The sequence below is a fragment of the Schistosoma mansoni genome, assembly GCF_000237925.1.
Source record: "Schistosoma mansoni, WGS project CABG00000000 data, supercontig 0180, strain Puerto Rico, whole genome shotgun sequence".
Taxonomy (NCBI): domain Eukaryota; kingdom Metazoa; phylum Platyhelminthes; class Trematoda; order Strigeidida; family Schistosomatidae; genus Schistosoma; species Schistosoma mansoni.
Genome location: NW_017386064.1, coordinates 256,671 through 273,116, shown reverse-complemented (window position 1 = coordinate 273,116; position 16,446 = coordinate 256,671). Strand labels below are relative to the sequence as shown.

General features: G+C 35.3%; 1 protein-coding gene across 1 annotated transcript in view; it reads right to left on the bottom strand.

Annotated features, from left to right (window-relative positions):
- The window catches only part of Smp_176300 (dynein heavy chain, putative), a gene marked incomplete at both ends in the record, with an annotated part of 98,845 nt that overhangs the window by 58,466 nt on the left and 23,933 nt on the right, over positions 1–16,446 (bottom strand). Inside the window, 6 exons of the mRNA XM_018795231.1 lie at positions 1,491–1,772; positions 6,981–7,198; positions 8,596–8,875; positions 10,546–10,929; positions 14,343–14,504; positions 15,734–16,000. Coding sequence (XP_018646987.1) covers positions 1,491–1,772; positions 6,981–7,198; positions 8,596–8,875; positions 10,546–10,929; positions 14,343–14,504; positions 15,734–16,000 — 1,593 coding nt within the window. The remainder of the gene's footprint in view (positions 1–1,490; positions 1,773–6,980; positions 7,199–8,595; positions 8,876–10,545; positions 10,930–14,342; positions 14,505–15,733; positions 16,001–16,446) is intronic.

Below are 16,446 nucleotides of genomic sequence, written 5' to 3'. Positions count from 1 at the left end.
GGCATAGAATGTATTTCACTAGAAGATCGATAAGGAAAGAACGGAAGCGAAACGCAATTGGTATGAAAATGCATAAATCATGAGATCAGAGACGATGGACTGATATTTGCAGAAGGAACAGTCATGATTGAGACAATTTATTGATAGTTTGCAAATTAACTGTTTACTGTATGGTTGTTAGATTTTAATGAAATATTCTGTAATTGTTCGAATGAATTCGATTGCCCCCACTCGTGTTCTTGTTCACTACAACAGTATTTATGTTTCTTAGGCGGACAATTACTGTCGAAATTTCAACTACCTCAAAACTTGAATTTATACTGTAATTTTCTTATATAAATAAGGATTTTGTTAGTTTGTATCTAATGTTTTGAATCGAGTACAAGAGTTCGCATAATATTAATATCGGGCTTAGTTACAACTACTTAATTGGAGGTAGATTCTATATATCAAGAAGGCTAACCTTAGATGACAATCTGTATAAGTAACTGAACCAGTCATTCGAATATTACATTAATTAAAGTTTCATGTCTAAATAAGCCTTGCTTCAAATCTTTCTAATAACAGAAGTATCAGCAATCCGGATCAAAACATCGGAGTTATGATATTAAGAAAAGAAAATGGTTACTTAATGGATATTCGTACAAAAACCAAGAGAATGTAATCCTTTGATTCAAACACTCGTCACTACCGAAAAGTCAAGCTCTATGTTTCATCAAAAACCCAAACAGCATGTTAGCATATGTGTTACATTTCATTGAGTCTATCAGTTCACATGTTTGTGTAGAAACATGTACATAGGGAGGAGCAATCGTGATCTGCAAGTAAGGGTGGCTGCACGCATAACTAATTGGCTACAAAAACAAATGAATTTCAATGGTCAAATAAGATCACAAGATAGACAAATGCCTTCCTACGGTGCGAAACATTTGGTCGAGACCGGTTATAAAGTTGACATCAAGTCACCCTTTGCAGTTTTGTACAAAATCTTTCGAGGGCGCATACTAAGGTTTATTGAAGTCTTGGCTATACGAAAAACGAAACCGCCTTATGTTTTCAAAAATAGTGTGCTCTAACCCTCAACCTACATTGGTAATACGCATTTATTATCCAGAATGGTTTTTACATTGTCTTTGTATACTTTATTATTATCTTTGTTTCCTGTTACCTTTTAATTTGTGTAGTTGGCCTCTTATTATTCATATAAAATGTCTGAACAAGTATGCGTAATTAGGTTGCTCGAAATGTATTGCGCAAATGTATCACATAATTCTGATAACCTTTGTCTTCTCATCGTATTAACCGAATTTATCAAAGGGACTAACTGTGTTAAAAGAATTGATACAAAGTTTATTGAAGGGTTTGGATCTTTGTGTCAATGTTATGAACTACAATTGGTCAGTCTCTATTTACATATATATATATACCCAACTTTGCCACAAACCAATCAAAACAGTTTAAATAAATACATTAACAACATTATTTCTTACCAACTGTAATGCTCTTGTAACATCAGCCGTCCATTGAATTTGACTTGATGTAATGCACAACTGCCCTGGCCACTCTTTAACGAATTTATCACGCTTGTTCGCTGCTTTCTTTAAAGCAATTCTACAATCTCTTAACATATATTTTAATGTTTTATACATTTGTTCTTCAATATCGCCTAACCATGATTCTACAGGACCATCAAGACGAACTTTATTTTTGAATGGTACTTCTTCACCATCCAATGAAAACATTGATAAGGCATCATAGGCTAGAAAATTTGTCTGAATATAGGAAATGAAAATAGAATTCAAAGAAATTGGATGGTGAATTAGATTTGTACTCATACAAACGATGCTAATATACGATTCATGGGTAAAATCAATATCTGCACGATATTGACATTTTTCCTGCCAACACCAACAATCCATTCTGAATCAACATTCTAGTCGTATTTATTTTGTCTTATCATTTAGTAAACATGTTATGTTTGTAAGTCGTGATCAGAACTTTTTTCTTGGTCACCTGTTTATTAAATTTTATTACCATTTGATTAAAGCCTGTTCAGAATTAATCCACGTAAGCAAGACAACTAATTGTATAGTTTTAAACTATCAGTCTATCTATTCATTATTTTAACTGCCTGAATGTGATTATGAAAAACTGAAAATCGTGATCGGTAACCATAAATCAAAACCTTTTAAATCAACTAAAAGTAGTTGGCCTAATTGGTATCTTTATTAGTTTATATTAAACTTGGTCATTCAGAAACTCATATGACTTCTATAAATTTCCTTTAGATTTCTGGTTGTCGAGTCTGTGGTCGTGATTTGCGAAAATTAACTTAAAAAGATTTTCCGTACTGAATTCTGATAATATGGTGTTGAAATCTTCATCCAATCAAGTTACCAGAATGTAGTTACCCTGTTACTAACTTAACACGATTTGTATAGTCAATTGTTTATCCGTAAAAATCCTCAATAATTAGCATAGTTATGGTAGAGGAAAAATAAATATTAGTCAGAAAAATATAATATATGGGTTGGTCACTTCTTTTCAGTCAGTCAACGTAGGACCAGGCACATATATGCATCGGTCCAAGTTGCCATACCTCGTTAGCACAACAAGATGAACACCGAATTCATAGTAATAATTAATTTAGTGGTGGTATTATATAAAGAAAGGTTGTATATAAGGATATAGTATAGGAAGGAAAAAAGTTATGAAGCAATTTTAATCTCAAGGTTTAAGGGAAGATAAAGAGTGTATACACCTACGCCATTGTGATCGATTCTGAGCCATGTCACACAGAGTCTCCAACCATTGGTTACGATAGTCACGCGGACCCCAACCAGGTAGTCTGCATCTGCCAACATGGCTCAGACTAGAAGTTAGTGACTTCAAACACTGATGCCATGTTTTGGTTTGGCCGCCCCCAACTCTCTTCCAACCATCCCCTACACTAGTCAACATTGCACGTCGTGGTAATCGATGTTCAGGCATACGTAACACGTGGCCCAACCATCTCAGTTGATGAAGATTCATCACCTCATCAGCTGATTTACCATCATTCTCTAATACCCTGCATCTAACCTCACTATTACTTACCCGGTTATCCCAGCAGATGCGAGCAATATTTCTAAGACATCTGTGGTCAAATACTAGTAACCTACGAGTATCTTCTACTCTTAATGGCCATGTTTCACAGCCGTAAAGTAGAACAGAGCGAACTGCTGCGCAGTATACTCGTCCATTAATTGATAGACGGATATCTCGTCTTCGCCATAGGTGACGTAAGTTGGCAAAAGCCAAACGAGCTTTTTGAATCCGTGCTGAGATTTCGTCAGACACCAACCCATTAGGGCTGATCAGACTTCCAAGATAAGTGAAGTTGTCCACGCGTTCGACTACTTCACTCCCTATCCTTAGTTCGGGTGTTGACGCAGGCCAGTCCTGGAGTAACAATTTACATTTGAATGGGGAGAAACGCATCCCAAACATCCTGGCATTATTACTCAGTTCCAACAGAAGACTCTGCATTTTGTCAGTGTCTTCACCAAACAGGACTATGTCATCTGCGTGTTCTAAGTCGATAAGTGAACTTCCTGGTAGAAGATCAATTCCTGAAAATTCAGTCGACGAGAGTGTTATTTTCAGCAACAGGTCTATAATGAAGTTAAACAAAAATGGGGATAGTGGACAGCCTTGACGGACACCACTTGAGGTTGTAAAATCATATGACAGTTCGCCATAAGCTCTCACTCGACTGGTAGTGTTCGAGTAAAGAGCCTTCACAAGGTTTATGTACTTCTCAGGTACACCTTTCAATGACAGACACTGCCACAGAACCTCTCGGTCTACAGAGTCAAATGCTGCCTTTAAGTCAAGAAAAACTATCATTGTCGGACGCCGATAAGCATGTCTGTGCTCTAAAACTTGACGAATGGTGAACATGTGGTCGATACAGCCACGACCAGGTCTGAAGCCAGCCTAATTTTCTCGTGTTTGCAGTTCACGAGTCTTAGTTAGGCGCCCGATAATTATTGAGGCTAGTATTTTAGATACTATGTTAATCAGACTGATCCCTCTATGGTTATCGCAGGATGATTTTGACCCCTTCTTATATATTGGGACAATCAGAGATTGTGACCAGTCAGATGGGATTACGTCCGTCTCCCAAATTTTAGCCAGAATATTAGTCAACCTAATCGCTAAAATTGGACCACCATATTTAAAGACCTCTAGAGCCAATCCATCTGGGCCAGCTGCTCTTCCTCGTTTCAGATTACTTATAGCCTTTTGAACTTCAAGTAGGGTCGGGGGGCCTACTTCAATGTTCCATTCAGGTTTTCTGGGAATAGTGGGTAGTTGTGCAGTAGCTGAAGGCCAGCTAAACTGCTCCTTAAAGTGTTCCGCCCATCGTTCTAAACGTTTGGGTTGAGAGCAGATAAGGGTTCCATCTTTTTCCGAGATCGTCTCACTTACACTTGACTTCTTAATTCCGGTTTCTTTTATTAGTCTGAATAGTTACCTGGTGTTGCCTACAGCCGCTGCCTTTTCCATCTCTTTTGCTTTCGTTGCCCACCACTGCTCACGATCGTTCCTTAGACTTTTAGTTAACCTAGATCTAATTTGTTTACGCTCTTCGTCATGTTCAGAGCCTGATGGGATGAGTTTACGCGAATACATCAGTGAAATAGACTTAGAGGAAATCCACTGGTTTTTTGGAACCCTATGGTTTAAATGACTAATAGATGTTACTGCTGTTTCCACAGCTGTTCGTATATCTTTCCAAGCAGCATCTGGGTCAGTCTCGTTTACAGAACTGCCTAGATGTGAACTCAGTTGTTTCTGGAATTCGCATTTGGCTTTCTCGTCCTCCAGTTCAATCCTAATGGGTCTTCTTAGTGTAATTTTCCTGCGTCCATTGAGGCGCAGACAAATGCGCGCTCGTATTAAAGCGTGATCAGAGTCTAAACAAGTATTCCAATACGAGCGACAATCTTCTATTGAGTCTCTCCAACGATGACTGATGACAATATGGTCTATTTGAGTCCATCGTTGGTTTGGTGCAGGTGGTCGCCATGTTAGACGATGTCTCTCCTTATGTTTAAAATTAGTGCTTGCCAAAAATAAACGATTGTCTGAGCATAGTTGCAACAGACGATCACCATTATCGGTTCGTTGAGCCGGAATACTAAAACACCCACCTAAATGTCTTTCTGTTTGATTTAAGCTGCCTACCTGGGCATTAAAGTCACCCGCTACGACTACTATGTCTGAGCGCTTAGCTTTCTGAAGAAGCTCAGAGAGCTTTCTGTAAAAGTCATCTTTCACTTCATCATGGCTGCAGTCAGTGGGAGCGTAGGCAGAAACGACGAAAAGGCAACGACATGTGTCCCTATCCTTCCGAGTTCTTACGAAGCCATTTAGCCGGACAGCACACAGGTGACTGTTAACGGGGATCCATTCTAATAGTGCATGTTCTGCTCTTGTACTTAGTGCTATGCCTACACCTGCAAGTCCGCGAGAACTAGCCAACGGGTCTCCAGATACACGGAGGGTGTATTTCGTTGGCTGTCCATTTTGGCGAGGTGAGGTCAAGTGAATGACCACACTAGGATCCTGTATGCGTGTTTCGGAGACACAGCATACATCAATGGTACGAGATTCTAGGGTCTTAGCCAAGGAGGCATGCTGACCGATTTGACTTGAAGTACGTACGTTGAAGGCTCCAATGTGTAGATTAGAGCGAGGTTTTAGTAGACCTGGGACAGCGTTTCGCGCACTAGAATCGTTGGCCATGGTGACACTTGAGGAGGAAACCGGAAGAGGAAGTTTAGTGTTGAAAGTCAAGGTAGAAGGAATAGTAGGAATTGAAGAAGGAGATTGATTATGAATACAGTGGTCTTAAGTGCTGTTAGAGGTATGAGGGCAGTTATCACTTCCCGGTTGCCCACACCATGGAAGGGTTCTTCTAGAGGTACCTGAAAAGGAAATTAGGTTAGAAGTGGTCTTAATGACCTGAGAGCGTGGCCGCAGTGCCCAAGGGACAACTGCTTGAGGTCGGTCACACACGACCTTTTTGTGGGTAGTTTTTGTGTTAGCTCCGTTCTTCAAAGGACCTTACCACCGGAGACGGATATCCGTGGGATAAGGCGAGGTGTGCATTTTTAGGGTCGACCTTTTCTAACCCCACCCCTCCTTGTGGGAAGGCAGCATCGCTGTCATGCTGGTTGTCTGAAGGAAACACCTTACTGCCGTCACACCCCTGCACAGTCAGCAGTACGACTTCGCCTTCGGACCTTGGGTTTGCTGCTTTTAGTCTCACCGCTCTTCAAACGACCTGCCTGGCATGGACCTTGAGGAACGATTGTTCCAGCCAGTATAGCTCGATTGAATCATCACGGTAGGCAAGCCCGACCACCACATCAAGGTAGCAGCAACGGTCGGGCACTTCTTTTCATCCATAAAATATTGTGCTGGCTGGTACTATGACAAGCTCACTTAGGTTATTCTAGCTTTTAGACACACTAATATATTCATTCTTCTCAAGCCATATTCCCACCTTGTCGATTATTCGCTTATCAATCAGGACTGTTTTTTTATGAATGTATGTTTGTTAATTGCCATCCCTATTCATTATGTGTCAGTAACTTCTTTTGGTCTGACTATAATTATTTAGTCATGCTTGACCAAAACGAGTTGGTTCGCTTGCCTTCTCCACCGCACAACTCTTCGTTTCTCCAATTGACTGTCTAATTGTATGAAATATACGTATTTAAAATTCATTCTTTTATTTTGGCTTATTTCATTATGTTACTCTCTGACGCCAATTAAGTCAATAAAGATATACAAGGATTGGCGGCCTGTATATTTCTATAACAATCAGTATACAATTTAACTAGAATCAGATACATGGTCACCAAAAAATATGACTAACTAGTAATGTGAAAATCAGATTATATTACGGTCAATTTATTTTCACTTACCTTTTCTAATCTCAAAAGAGTAATATTATCGAAACATTTTTTCAGATGTGGCATAACAGCTTCAGGATTTCTACCTTGTCCTAATACTTCGAGTAAATCATCATTTGATATAAAATAGAACCGAGGAAATATTTGACGTTTTGTCTCTAAATACATATCTAATGATTGTTGTATTTCCTCCAAACTTTGTACAAGTTTATTGATTTGATCCAATAAACCTGGTAAAAAAAGGGATGATAATATTGAATTGGAAAATTAAACATTTATATATATACGGTTGTATAACTTAATAACAAATTTGCTGGTAAGATACTTTTTCTCTGCACTTCGTGTTTATTTTTGGGGACTTTAAGTGGGAGTTAGACATTCTTTGTGCATTATATTAATATTTAACACTACTTTTATTGTGTTCAATGTTTCCATATCTGGTAAAGAATTCATTGGGATTTCAAAATTTGGTACAATATCGTCCTAATTTACAATATGACATTTCAGAACAGTATAGAAAAAGCGGAGGTTGGGAAAATTGACGGAAGTGACAATAATGGCAAGATGAATAAAATAGAGAAACAATAAACTTTCTGAGTTCTAGATGTATAACTAAAAATAAATACGTCTACGGCACCATTTGTAACGATCAGTCAGTCACAACGTAGAACGTCGTACGTACGTACATCAGTTCGATTTGCCATACCACATTAACACAGAGATGCAGTTGTCGATTCAAATCCCATAGTGGTAGAAGTAGTAAGAGTATAGGCAATAATGTGAAAGATTATGGTTTGAAGAGGTTATTAAAGGAGTATAATCCAGTGAAATAAATTTGAAAAGAGAAAAAAGATAGAGACATGAAGAATTCAGAAGATTAGAATTTGGCAGGACACAAAGAGTAGATGCACCTTCGCCATTGCAAATGATTTTGAGCCATGCCATTCAAGATCTCCAACCATCGATTACTATCGCCTCGCGAATCCCAACCAGGTAGTCTACACCTACCAACATGGCTCAGTCCAATTTTCAGTGTCTTCATGGCCTTGTGCCATGTTTTGGTTATTTGTGATGAAATAATTACAGTTTATAGCAATTCAGATTAATAATCAATGGTTTTGTGCAATAATATTATGTTTTGAATGACATGGCATAGAATTGATCATAGTGGCCTAGATGCATTGATTCTTTATCTTCCTCTTAATCTTAAATTGCAGTATTCCCATTTATGTACTTTGTTAAATAATATTCCCAAGATTTGGTATTTTTATCATTATTGTTATAATCATGTGGTCGTGCTAATCACATATCAATTGGACCATCGCATATCCGTACCAGGCTCTATGTTAATAATTTTTTGTTTGTCTATCTGTTTGGGAAATCTACTCTTAAACCCCATACATATGAACAAATCTAATTTACTATACGAAGTTCAGAATAGGATAAATCTACTTGAATTGTAAAATTAGTCATCAAGACTACTGTAATTTTAGGAAAGAGAGTCTGTAAATACAGCAGCACAGTATATACTAAATTCAATATACTATTCAACTCATTGTTGTATATCACAATGGATGTACCAGTCAGTATTAGTTAAATCACCGGAAGATTAAATTGAAATTCTAACCTGGTTTACTTGCACATGTTCTTGTATTACGTGTTTCATATAAATATGTTGTAATCGATTGCCATTGTATATTGATCATATCAAATGATACAGATTCTTTTGGTAATTGTTTACGAATATCTTCGCCAAGAAATATAGTTTCCATATACATATATTGCCTTTGTACAGTTAACAAAGTTTCAATAGTTTCTGTAATTAATGAAAGTACTCGTTCCCAATTATCAACAAGATGTTCAAATGGTTTGACAAATCGTGATGTTTTCATTGTTGACAGTTGAACCTAGGAAAAAGTAATTTTCTAGAAAAACTGTACTACATCATATCATTAATTTTATAAAAATAATGACATTTTGATTTAAAAAGTAATTTTCACAACAAACTAGGTAATACTGAACAAATATTTCACTCTAGTTTGGGTTTTCCTAAAGCAACACCCATAGTTAATGTATTTTCCGAAACCAATTAAAGTATAATTTGTAGATTGTATTTGTCACAGATTGATCTCAGTTAGAGTACTACGGAATACATGCGAGCCCTGAACAGCCATTTCTTATTAGTACGGGACTCCTCAAGAGTTTACGCACACGAACTCATTAGGGATCTTTCGAATTTGTGTCGAACACTTAACCATTAGAACCATTATAAAAGAGCCAAATGGTATAATTTTACTATCACTCAATTTACGACGTAGTGCCTCCATCATCCACTGTTATTGGTGATAAACGTTTCACTTACAACAAGTCTAAACTCCACCAGTCATGAAGTCTCAATTAAACCCAGCGAAAATCTTGAAAGACATTAAACGTTCGGTGAGTGACACGAAGGCCCTGGGTTCAGTTATTGTGAGGTCGTAAGTACACATTCTTGGGTAATCTTACACTAAAACGGAACAGAAATCTAGTCCTTTATGGTATCCAATGGTACCTTAAGTGGGGTCAGTCTACGATGAATTCAATTTACAGATGAAGTAAATCTCCGTTACTTTATGTACTGTAAAATTTGTTTGATTTACAAATACAGTCTGTTCATCTACATTTCTCAGTGAAAAAGTTAAGGAAAATCATTGAGTAAAGTTTAAAAATTCTTTGAAAAGATCAGACAGAAAGAAACAAAGTAAGGATATCTAAATTTCAAAGAATCAAACGTAAATATTCACTCAAAATCACAATATCTCTTTTAAGAGAATCCGTTTTTTTTTAACAGTTCAGTCAACGGCATTATTTACCAAATACAAACACTTTGAACATTGAATTTATAATGAATTACAAATTTAAATAACAGTTTACGATAATTGCTTTCACCTTTAATTCAACGAATACTGCCCTTTGATATAGTTTAACAACAGTTTTAACCTTAGTGAACTTAATTGTCCAAGCTTTAATATTATGAATGTGCAACATGAAGAAAACTAGTGAACAGTTATAATCATCATTAATAATCAGATAATCGTTACTTTTCCAGTTTTTAACTCTTAAACACCTACACCTACTCTTATACACCTACACAGAATCAAATCCTAGGTTTTTAAATCTTTCAGTGAATTTTCACTTTATCACTTTTGGTAGAATTCAATGGTTCATATTTTCATTACAAGTCAACTCTAGTAATTCAGTGTGATCCACAATCACTGTTGCTCATCACGATTTCAATAAATACGTCAAAGGAATCTGATGAACATAGTGTTTTTTATCTTTTATGGTCAGATTAATCCTTTAAATGTTTTGTTTTACATTCCAGTTCAGGTTTATCAAAGCTAATTTGTTTGAAAATGACAAACGTTTAAGGTAAATTAACTAGATACTTGTTTACATTTGCACATCATATAATACACAAACTTTAATAGTTAGAATCTAACTTTAGTCAAAGAACACTTTTAAAAACAGTTCAAATAACTTTCCATAAAACTACATTCAGTGACTGACATAAAAACCAATCAGTGAATACACATACTTGATTATCTTCTAATGCTTCAAATATTTCATCTGTAGATTTAATCTTATAAATACTTTTATCTTTGTATGATATCATATCAAGTTCATTATTTTGCCAAAAACGTTCCATTGTATCTAGAGCTTTTTCAATGGCTAATTCCTTAGTTGCTGCACCCGATATTTCACTGATTAAATCAGAATATTGTTCAAATCCTAATTCTACTATACATTCTAATGTGAATTCATCAGAATCTACATTGAATTGTGTATTCATTTCTTCTTTAATCTTATCCCAATGTCTTGTACGCATAGCTGGATTGCGTAAATCCGTGATCAATGGTAATGTACGACGGAACTGATCAACTTTTTTTCTACTAACTTCAATAATTTCCCAATTTCTATCCTGTTTTTTTTTAAACGAAGAAATAAAAATGTTATCGGAAGTTGTGAAAAGAATGAGATAATACTGATGCTTCAAATGAGCTGTAAGACTATCTAAACATCGTTATTCTGTTTCTCTATATAATGAATGGTCAATATGAACAGTATATTATTTTGTATAACGTTCACCATTTTTATTGTTTTAACTCATTGTGTCAATAAGGAATAATAACAGATTCGGAAATTATAAGGATAGAATATCCACTTTTGTTTAAGCCTTTGGATATTGTGACACTGGTTTAAATGATGCATAATAGTTTTAATCACTAGAATAAATATAAACCATACAGACAGTTGAGCTTGACTGATGGTTATTCTCAATAATCTAGAAGGGTAGAAATGCAGTTTACTGATTGCGATTTATTAAAAAGTGGAAGTTCTTAGCAAAATGACATTAAGTTGTATTTTTCATCCACGTCTAGTTGTCCACTGCAAGCGATGAGTGATTATTGTGCAATATCGTGAATTGATTGAAGTCATATGTTACCACCGATTAATGATCAGTAGGACTGACGACCTTCTATTTCACGAATTTACGAATGAACCAAAACCAAAGCCCCAACGCTTTTTGTTCCTCGAGCCCCTTTTAACTCAGTAACCAATAAGAAAACGCAGCTAGTAGGCGGCTTAAGTTTCCCATTGTACTCAATCTAATTTTGTATCCAAACGCATACAGTAATATACTTTAAAGCCCTGACTATACAGGACACTAAATAGAAAATTATACTTCAATCACAATCACTTCACAAGTGGGAGAGAAATAAAGTAAACAGTAAATAATAAGAACATATATAAGCGAATAATACTGTCCTCAATTAGTTCCTCATCAGGCTTTATTGTAATGTACGACAATTGTAATGTACGACAACCTCTATATAAATATACGAAATTATCAAACCAATCAATGAAGTTTGTGAGTCAGTGATATCAGTGAAATAGGTTACATAAGCAAATAAAAAGTACAAATCGATAGTGTAATGACTGGTGTACTAGTTGTGGAACGGATACTAAAGGGATATCATAAAACGCACGGTGGTTTTTGTATTTTTTTTCGTCCCCTTTGAAAAATTTTGTCACCCCATTTTCCAATTTCTTTCATTCCGTTTCGTCCAATTAAATGGCTAGTTTTAAATTCGTCATACTTGATTATTTATTTCTTAAAATTGATATATAATGTAAGTACTTGTCGACAGAACACCTTTTCTTCAAATTATGGACGATAGTAACGTACAAAGTACAAGCTCTGTTGTTTCTTACGTTGTCACAGAAACAGAAAATGTATTCTTGAATACATTGTATCTCGTAGCGTTCCAATCACTTGAAGCGTTAAGGAGCGCCATCAGAACTTATGAAAGAGCAACGTACTGCCATTATTGCGGTGAGAGATTCCCATTTATATAGAGATCAGAAGCCGTATATTAAATTTGTATGTTGGAGAAATGGCCATAGAATACCTGGCGGTTCCTCTCAGCCGATTAGATGAAGGAGGTAAATTGATAAGTGTTATTATATTTTTCATGAAGGACTTCCATGAACACTCAATGTCCGGCCTTCATCTTTTGTAACTTTATCGAGGGTTACTGGACTGTTGTTCGTGGGAATGTTCATCACAATCATGAGTGCTATTCCCAGAGGTACGGTAGTAATCCTTGGATGGGCGGGTTAACGGAGGCTAAATTTGAAATAGTGAGACCACTTCTGATTTATGGAGCAGCAGAATCCAATATTGTGCACTTAACTTACCAATCTTATAAAAAGCGCCTGAATGCTCAAGATGTTTTGAATATGCGCCACAAAGTTTACTTTTAACGGATTAGCAAAATGACGCAATTACAATCTTGCGTTTATGGATGAAACCATTTTCATAGCGAAATTCAACAACTCTTTTCTATTATGAATCACTGTTGACGGATCACACAGTCATAAATATTATTTGCTTCTTTATCAGAAATTATTATCAATTTCAGATAGCGTGAAAGTTGCTTCATTTACCGATCCTTTACGGTTAGAGTGATGCATACATGCCCCATTCATTACTTTATCATGATGAATTGATGATATATTTACACTCACGTAACATTTGTTAAAAGAGCATACGATGTGTTAAGAAACTTATGGAAATACTTAGATGAAACTTTGTATACTAGTTGTGTATTAAACATTTGACTCCCTTTGAACATCAGTAATCACTATTATCAACTATTAAAAACAGTTGTCAGTTTTTCCCATATTTTATTTTGATGATCTACATATTATTACTCTTGCTATGATAACTAACAACTTCAGTTCCACTTTTACTTGGTCGAAAAAAATCTTTATCCCGATATACATTCACTAACAGGAGTATAGCAGGGTAGTCAAATAGAGTTGGTGTCTTTTTTTCAGAAGTTGAAATTTTTAATGAAACCTCGGATGTAACAGTCAGAAATAATTATTTATTCAAAATAAAATTCAAATGTAAAAATGCAAATTCTAACATCCAATCAAAGCACTTGATGCTATTTCAATTTGAACTAATCAGATCACAAAAATGCAAATTTTGCAGCCAATTAAAAATTTATTACAGTGACAAAATGTTTGTTCATTATTACTTGAGCACACACTTTCAAAAACAAGTTCACCAATCACCAACTTCTAAGTATTATATTACACCATTTAGAAGTGGGATGCCTGGCAGCAGGAGGTTGGGATGGTCGAATCGAAGAGAATGAGAACAGAGAGTGATTGTAATGACAACGAAGGGACGACGAAGTTTGAAAAAATTGATGGAGGATTTGCAAATGCAGCTCTGAATGTATGGTTTTCGCATTTTACGAAAGAACACTCTATAATTTTGTGTTGAGCAATAATTTGTTTATCCACACTTTAGCGTTCGTTCATTATAGTAGTACATCACTAGTTGTATCTCCTTCGAATTGTAGTTCGTGGAAGAGAGTTTTCTTAGTAACCGCCAATGTCGCTATTTTATTGTTTATTATTTCTTCAATAAATCTAGTGGATAACGCATGTCAATCAACACATTATGAGTAAGCTCTAGTTGCTTTCCAACCAGAATATAATGGCTTTCAAGATATACGAAAACGTATGTGTTCGACATGTCATCAAACATGGGGCTTCTTCTTATTTTGTTCATGATGTGAAAAGGCTAATGAAAATGTCAATCGGACCTTTTGTTATGAAACTGATTTCTCTTACGATACTGGACGTGTAACTTATTACTATGATATTATCAGTTTCCTGCATGCGGCCAACGTTTTGGCACCCAATGTGAATACAAATTTTAAATGACAAATTCAATGAGGTCATAGATACTAAATATGTGACTATATACTGAAAAATACCCAGTATTAATTCAACATCATACATACAACTAACTTTCAAATCACGTGCCCATTTGGTAAATTTACGAAATTGTGTATTAGCTAAGTTTTCCATTTCATTTGTTTGTAGATCATAAAATCGTCCAGCTTTCCAACTTTCCCAATTATTTTCCCATTCCATGTTCGCAGTCCAAATAGTGTTCAATATATCTAAATCCTTGAAGGGGTGTAAACATTTGAAAATAAACGTGTATATTTGTTACTTGTGATATACGATTGTGATACACAATCTAGATGAAGTTACATGTAGTGATTTGCCTAAAAAATCTCGTACAACCTAATGATACAGTCAGATCAATAGATTACTAACAGTTAAAGACATTCTGTGAAATGGTTAGAGGTATTAAACTAGGTTAAACTGAGCCTCTAGTAATAAAATGAATGAAATAATATCACATGACACTTTATCACTACAAATCTTAGGGTGTATATGTAAGTTAGTAGATTAGAAAAAATAAACAGTTTCTAAATTCTTAGTGTTTTATCTAGAACTTGAATTTTTTCACTACCGGGTGCAACTTGAGCACTCGAACTCCTGAACCCTCCAAGTCACAGTTTAGAAGACAGAAGACGAGTGGAAAAAATCTTATCTCAACCAGACAAATATGGTACAAAACACTCGGGTAATTATAAATTTTTTGTAAAAAGGAAATCATCAATAAAATCATCCAATCCGCATGAAGTGGTTTTAGCATTTGCCCAGTCGGGAAGCTACCCGTCAAGATTCTGGGATGTTCTTCCAAACGATGATTGGATAGAATGTTTTCGGCTCTTTCAGAACTTCTTTGATTTAACCTGGAGCTGTCCCCACACTTAGCTTACGTAGAATTTTGAATATGCACTACAAAGTAATCTTGCTTAAATATCCAATTAACATAATTTACACATTGGTTTTCAGCTAAATCTAAATTTATATTAACTAGTTATAGAAACTAATTTCAAAACAATAATGATGAACCTTTTTTGAAAGTATATTCACTACCATTATTATTCAACTAGCACTTCCCTGTACTAATGATTTTAGAGTAGCATTATTAGTTATTATTTTTAAGAAATTATTTTAGCAATGAATTCAATGGGATTAAATGTCAAATGTAAGTAATATATTGTCCATTCCTACCAGACATTGTTCAACGATTGTCATTGATATGTTATAATATGAATTTTTCTAAACAATAGATGTGCACTACTGAAGAGTTTTCCAATAGGAAGAAACGGCCGTCCAGTGGTTCTAGGGTTTCCATGGCGGGCCCGCCTTTATTTGGTCAAGAACTCAACAATCAAATTATTTCTCCTTTATTTTGAAATGAGATGATTTACACTAATGAATTCATTGTTTCAAGTAGAGTTATTAAATAAATAGTTTGAGGTTGAAATAATAATTACCTTCTCTACGATTGAGATTTCTTTAAAAGGTGGCTGTTCAATTTTAAATAAATTTAATCCATGTCGTAGTTCTAATTCATGACTTTTAAGATTATCTAATTGTTCCGAGAACTGGTTAACAATATCAAGTGCTTCTTGTGGTTTAAGATTAGCTGCATATGGTCCTTTCATTTGTAGTTCTTGTAAAAGAGTTGATACTGCACGTTTAAATTCTTCCGTATCATTCAACAAACCAACTTTGAATTTCTCTTTGGATTTTTTAATCATCTTTTGGATTAAAAACAAGAACAGTTAACTTTTAGAAAGTTATAATTTTCCAAAAGTAAAAAAAATTCACTACAATTTATGAGGTGCTAAATAAGGATGTCGTACGACTGTGATAACAGGTGAAGTTATTTGGATATAATATGTAGTCATGAAAGAACACTTTGTGAATTTTTACGACAGATGGCAAAAAAGATGTCTGAAACCCACGACTGTTAATTAACTTCTTCTAATTCAATATACAAAGACTCATTTGTGTTGGATGACCAACACTATAAATGTACAGACGTTTTCTGTGTTCGATGATGCTTTACTTTTATTGCCTTATTGGTGATGGTTGTGGAAACCTAAGCCAATGAATATTTGTACCAGGACCTAAGTTGTTCGTATCTTTTCGTTTATGTAATTGTTCTACCTTCCAAATCTTATACGTATCGGGACCTATGAGT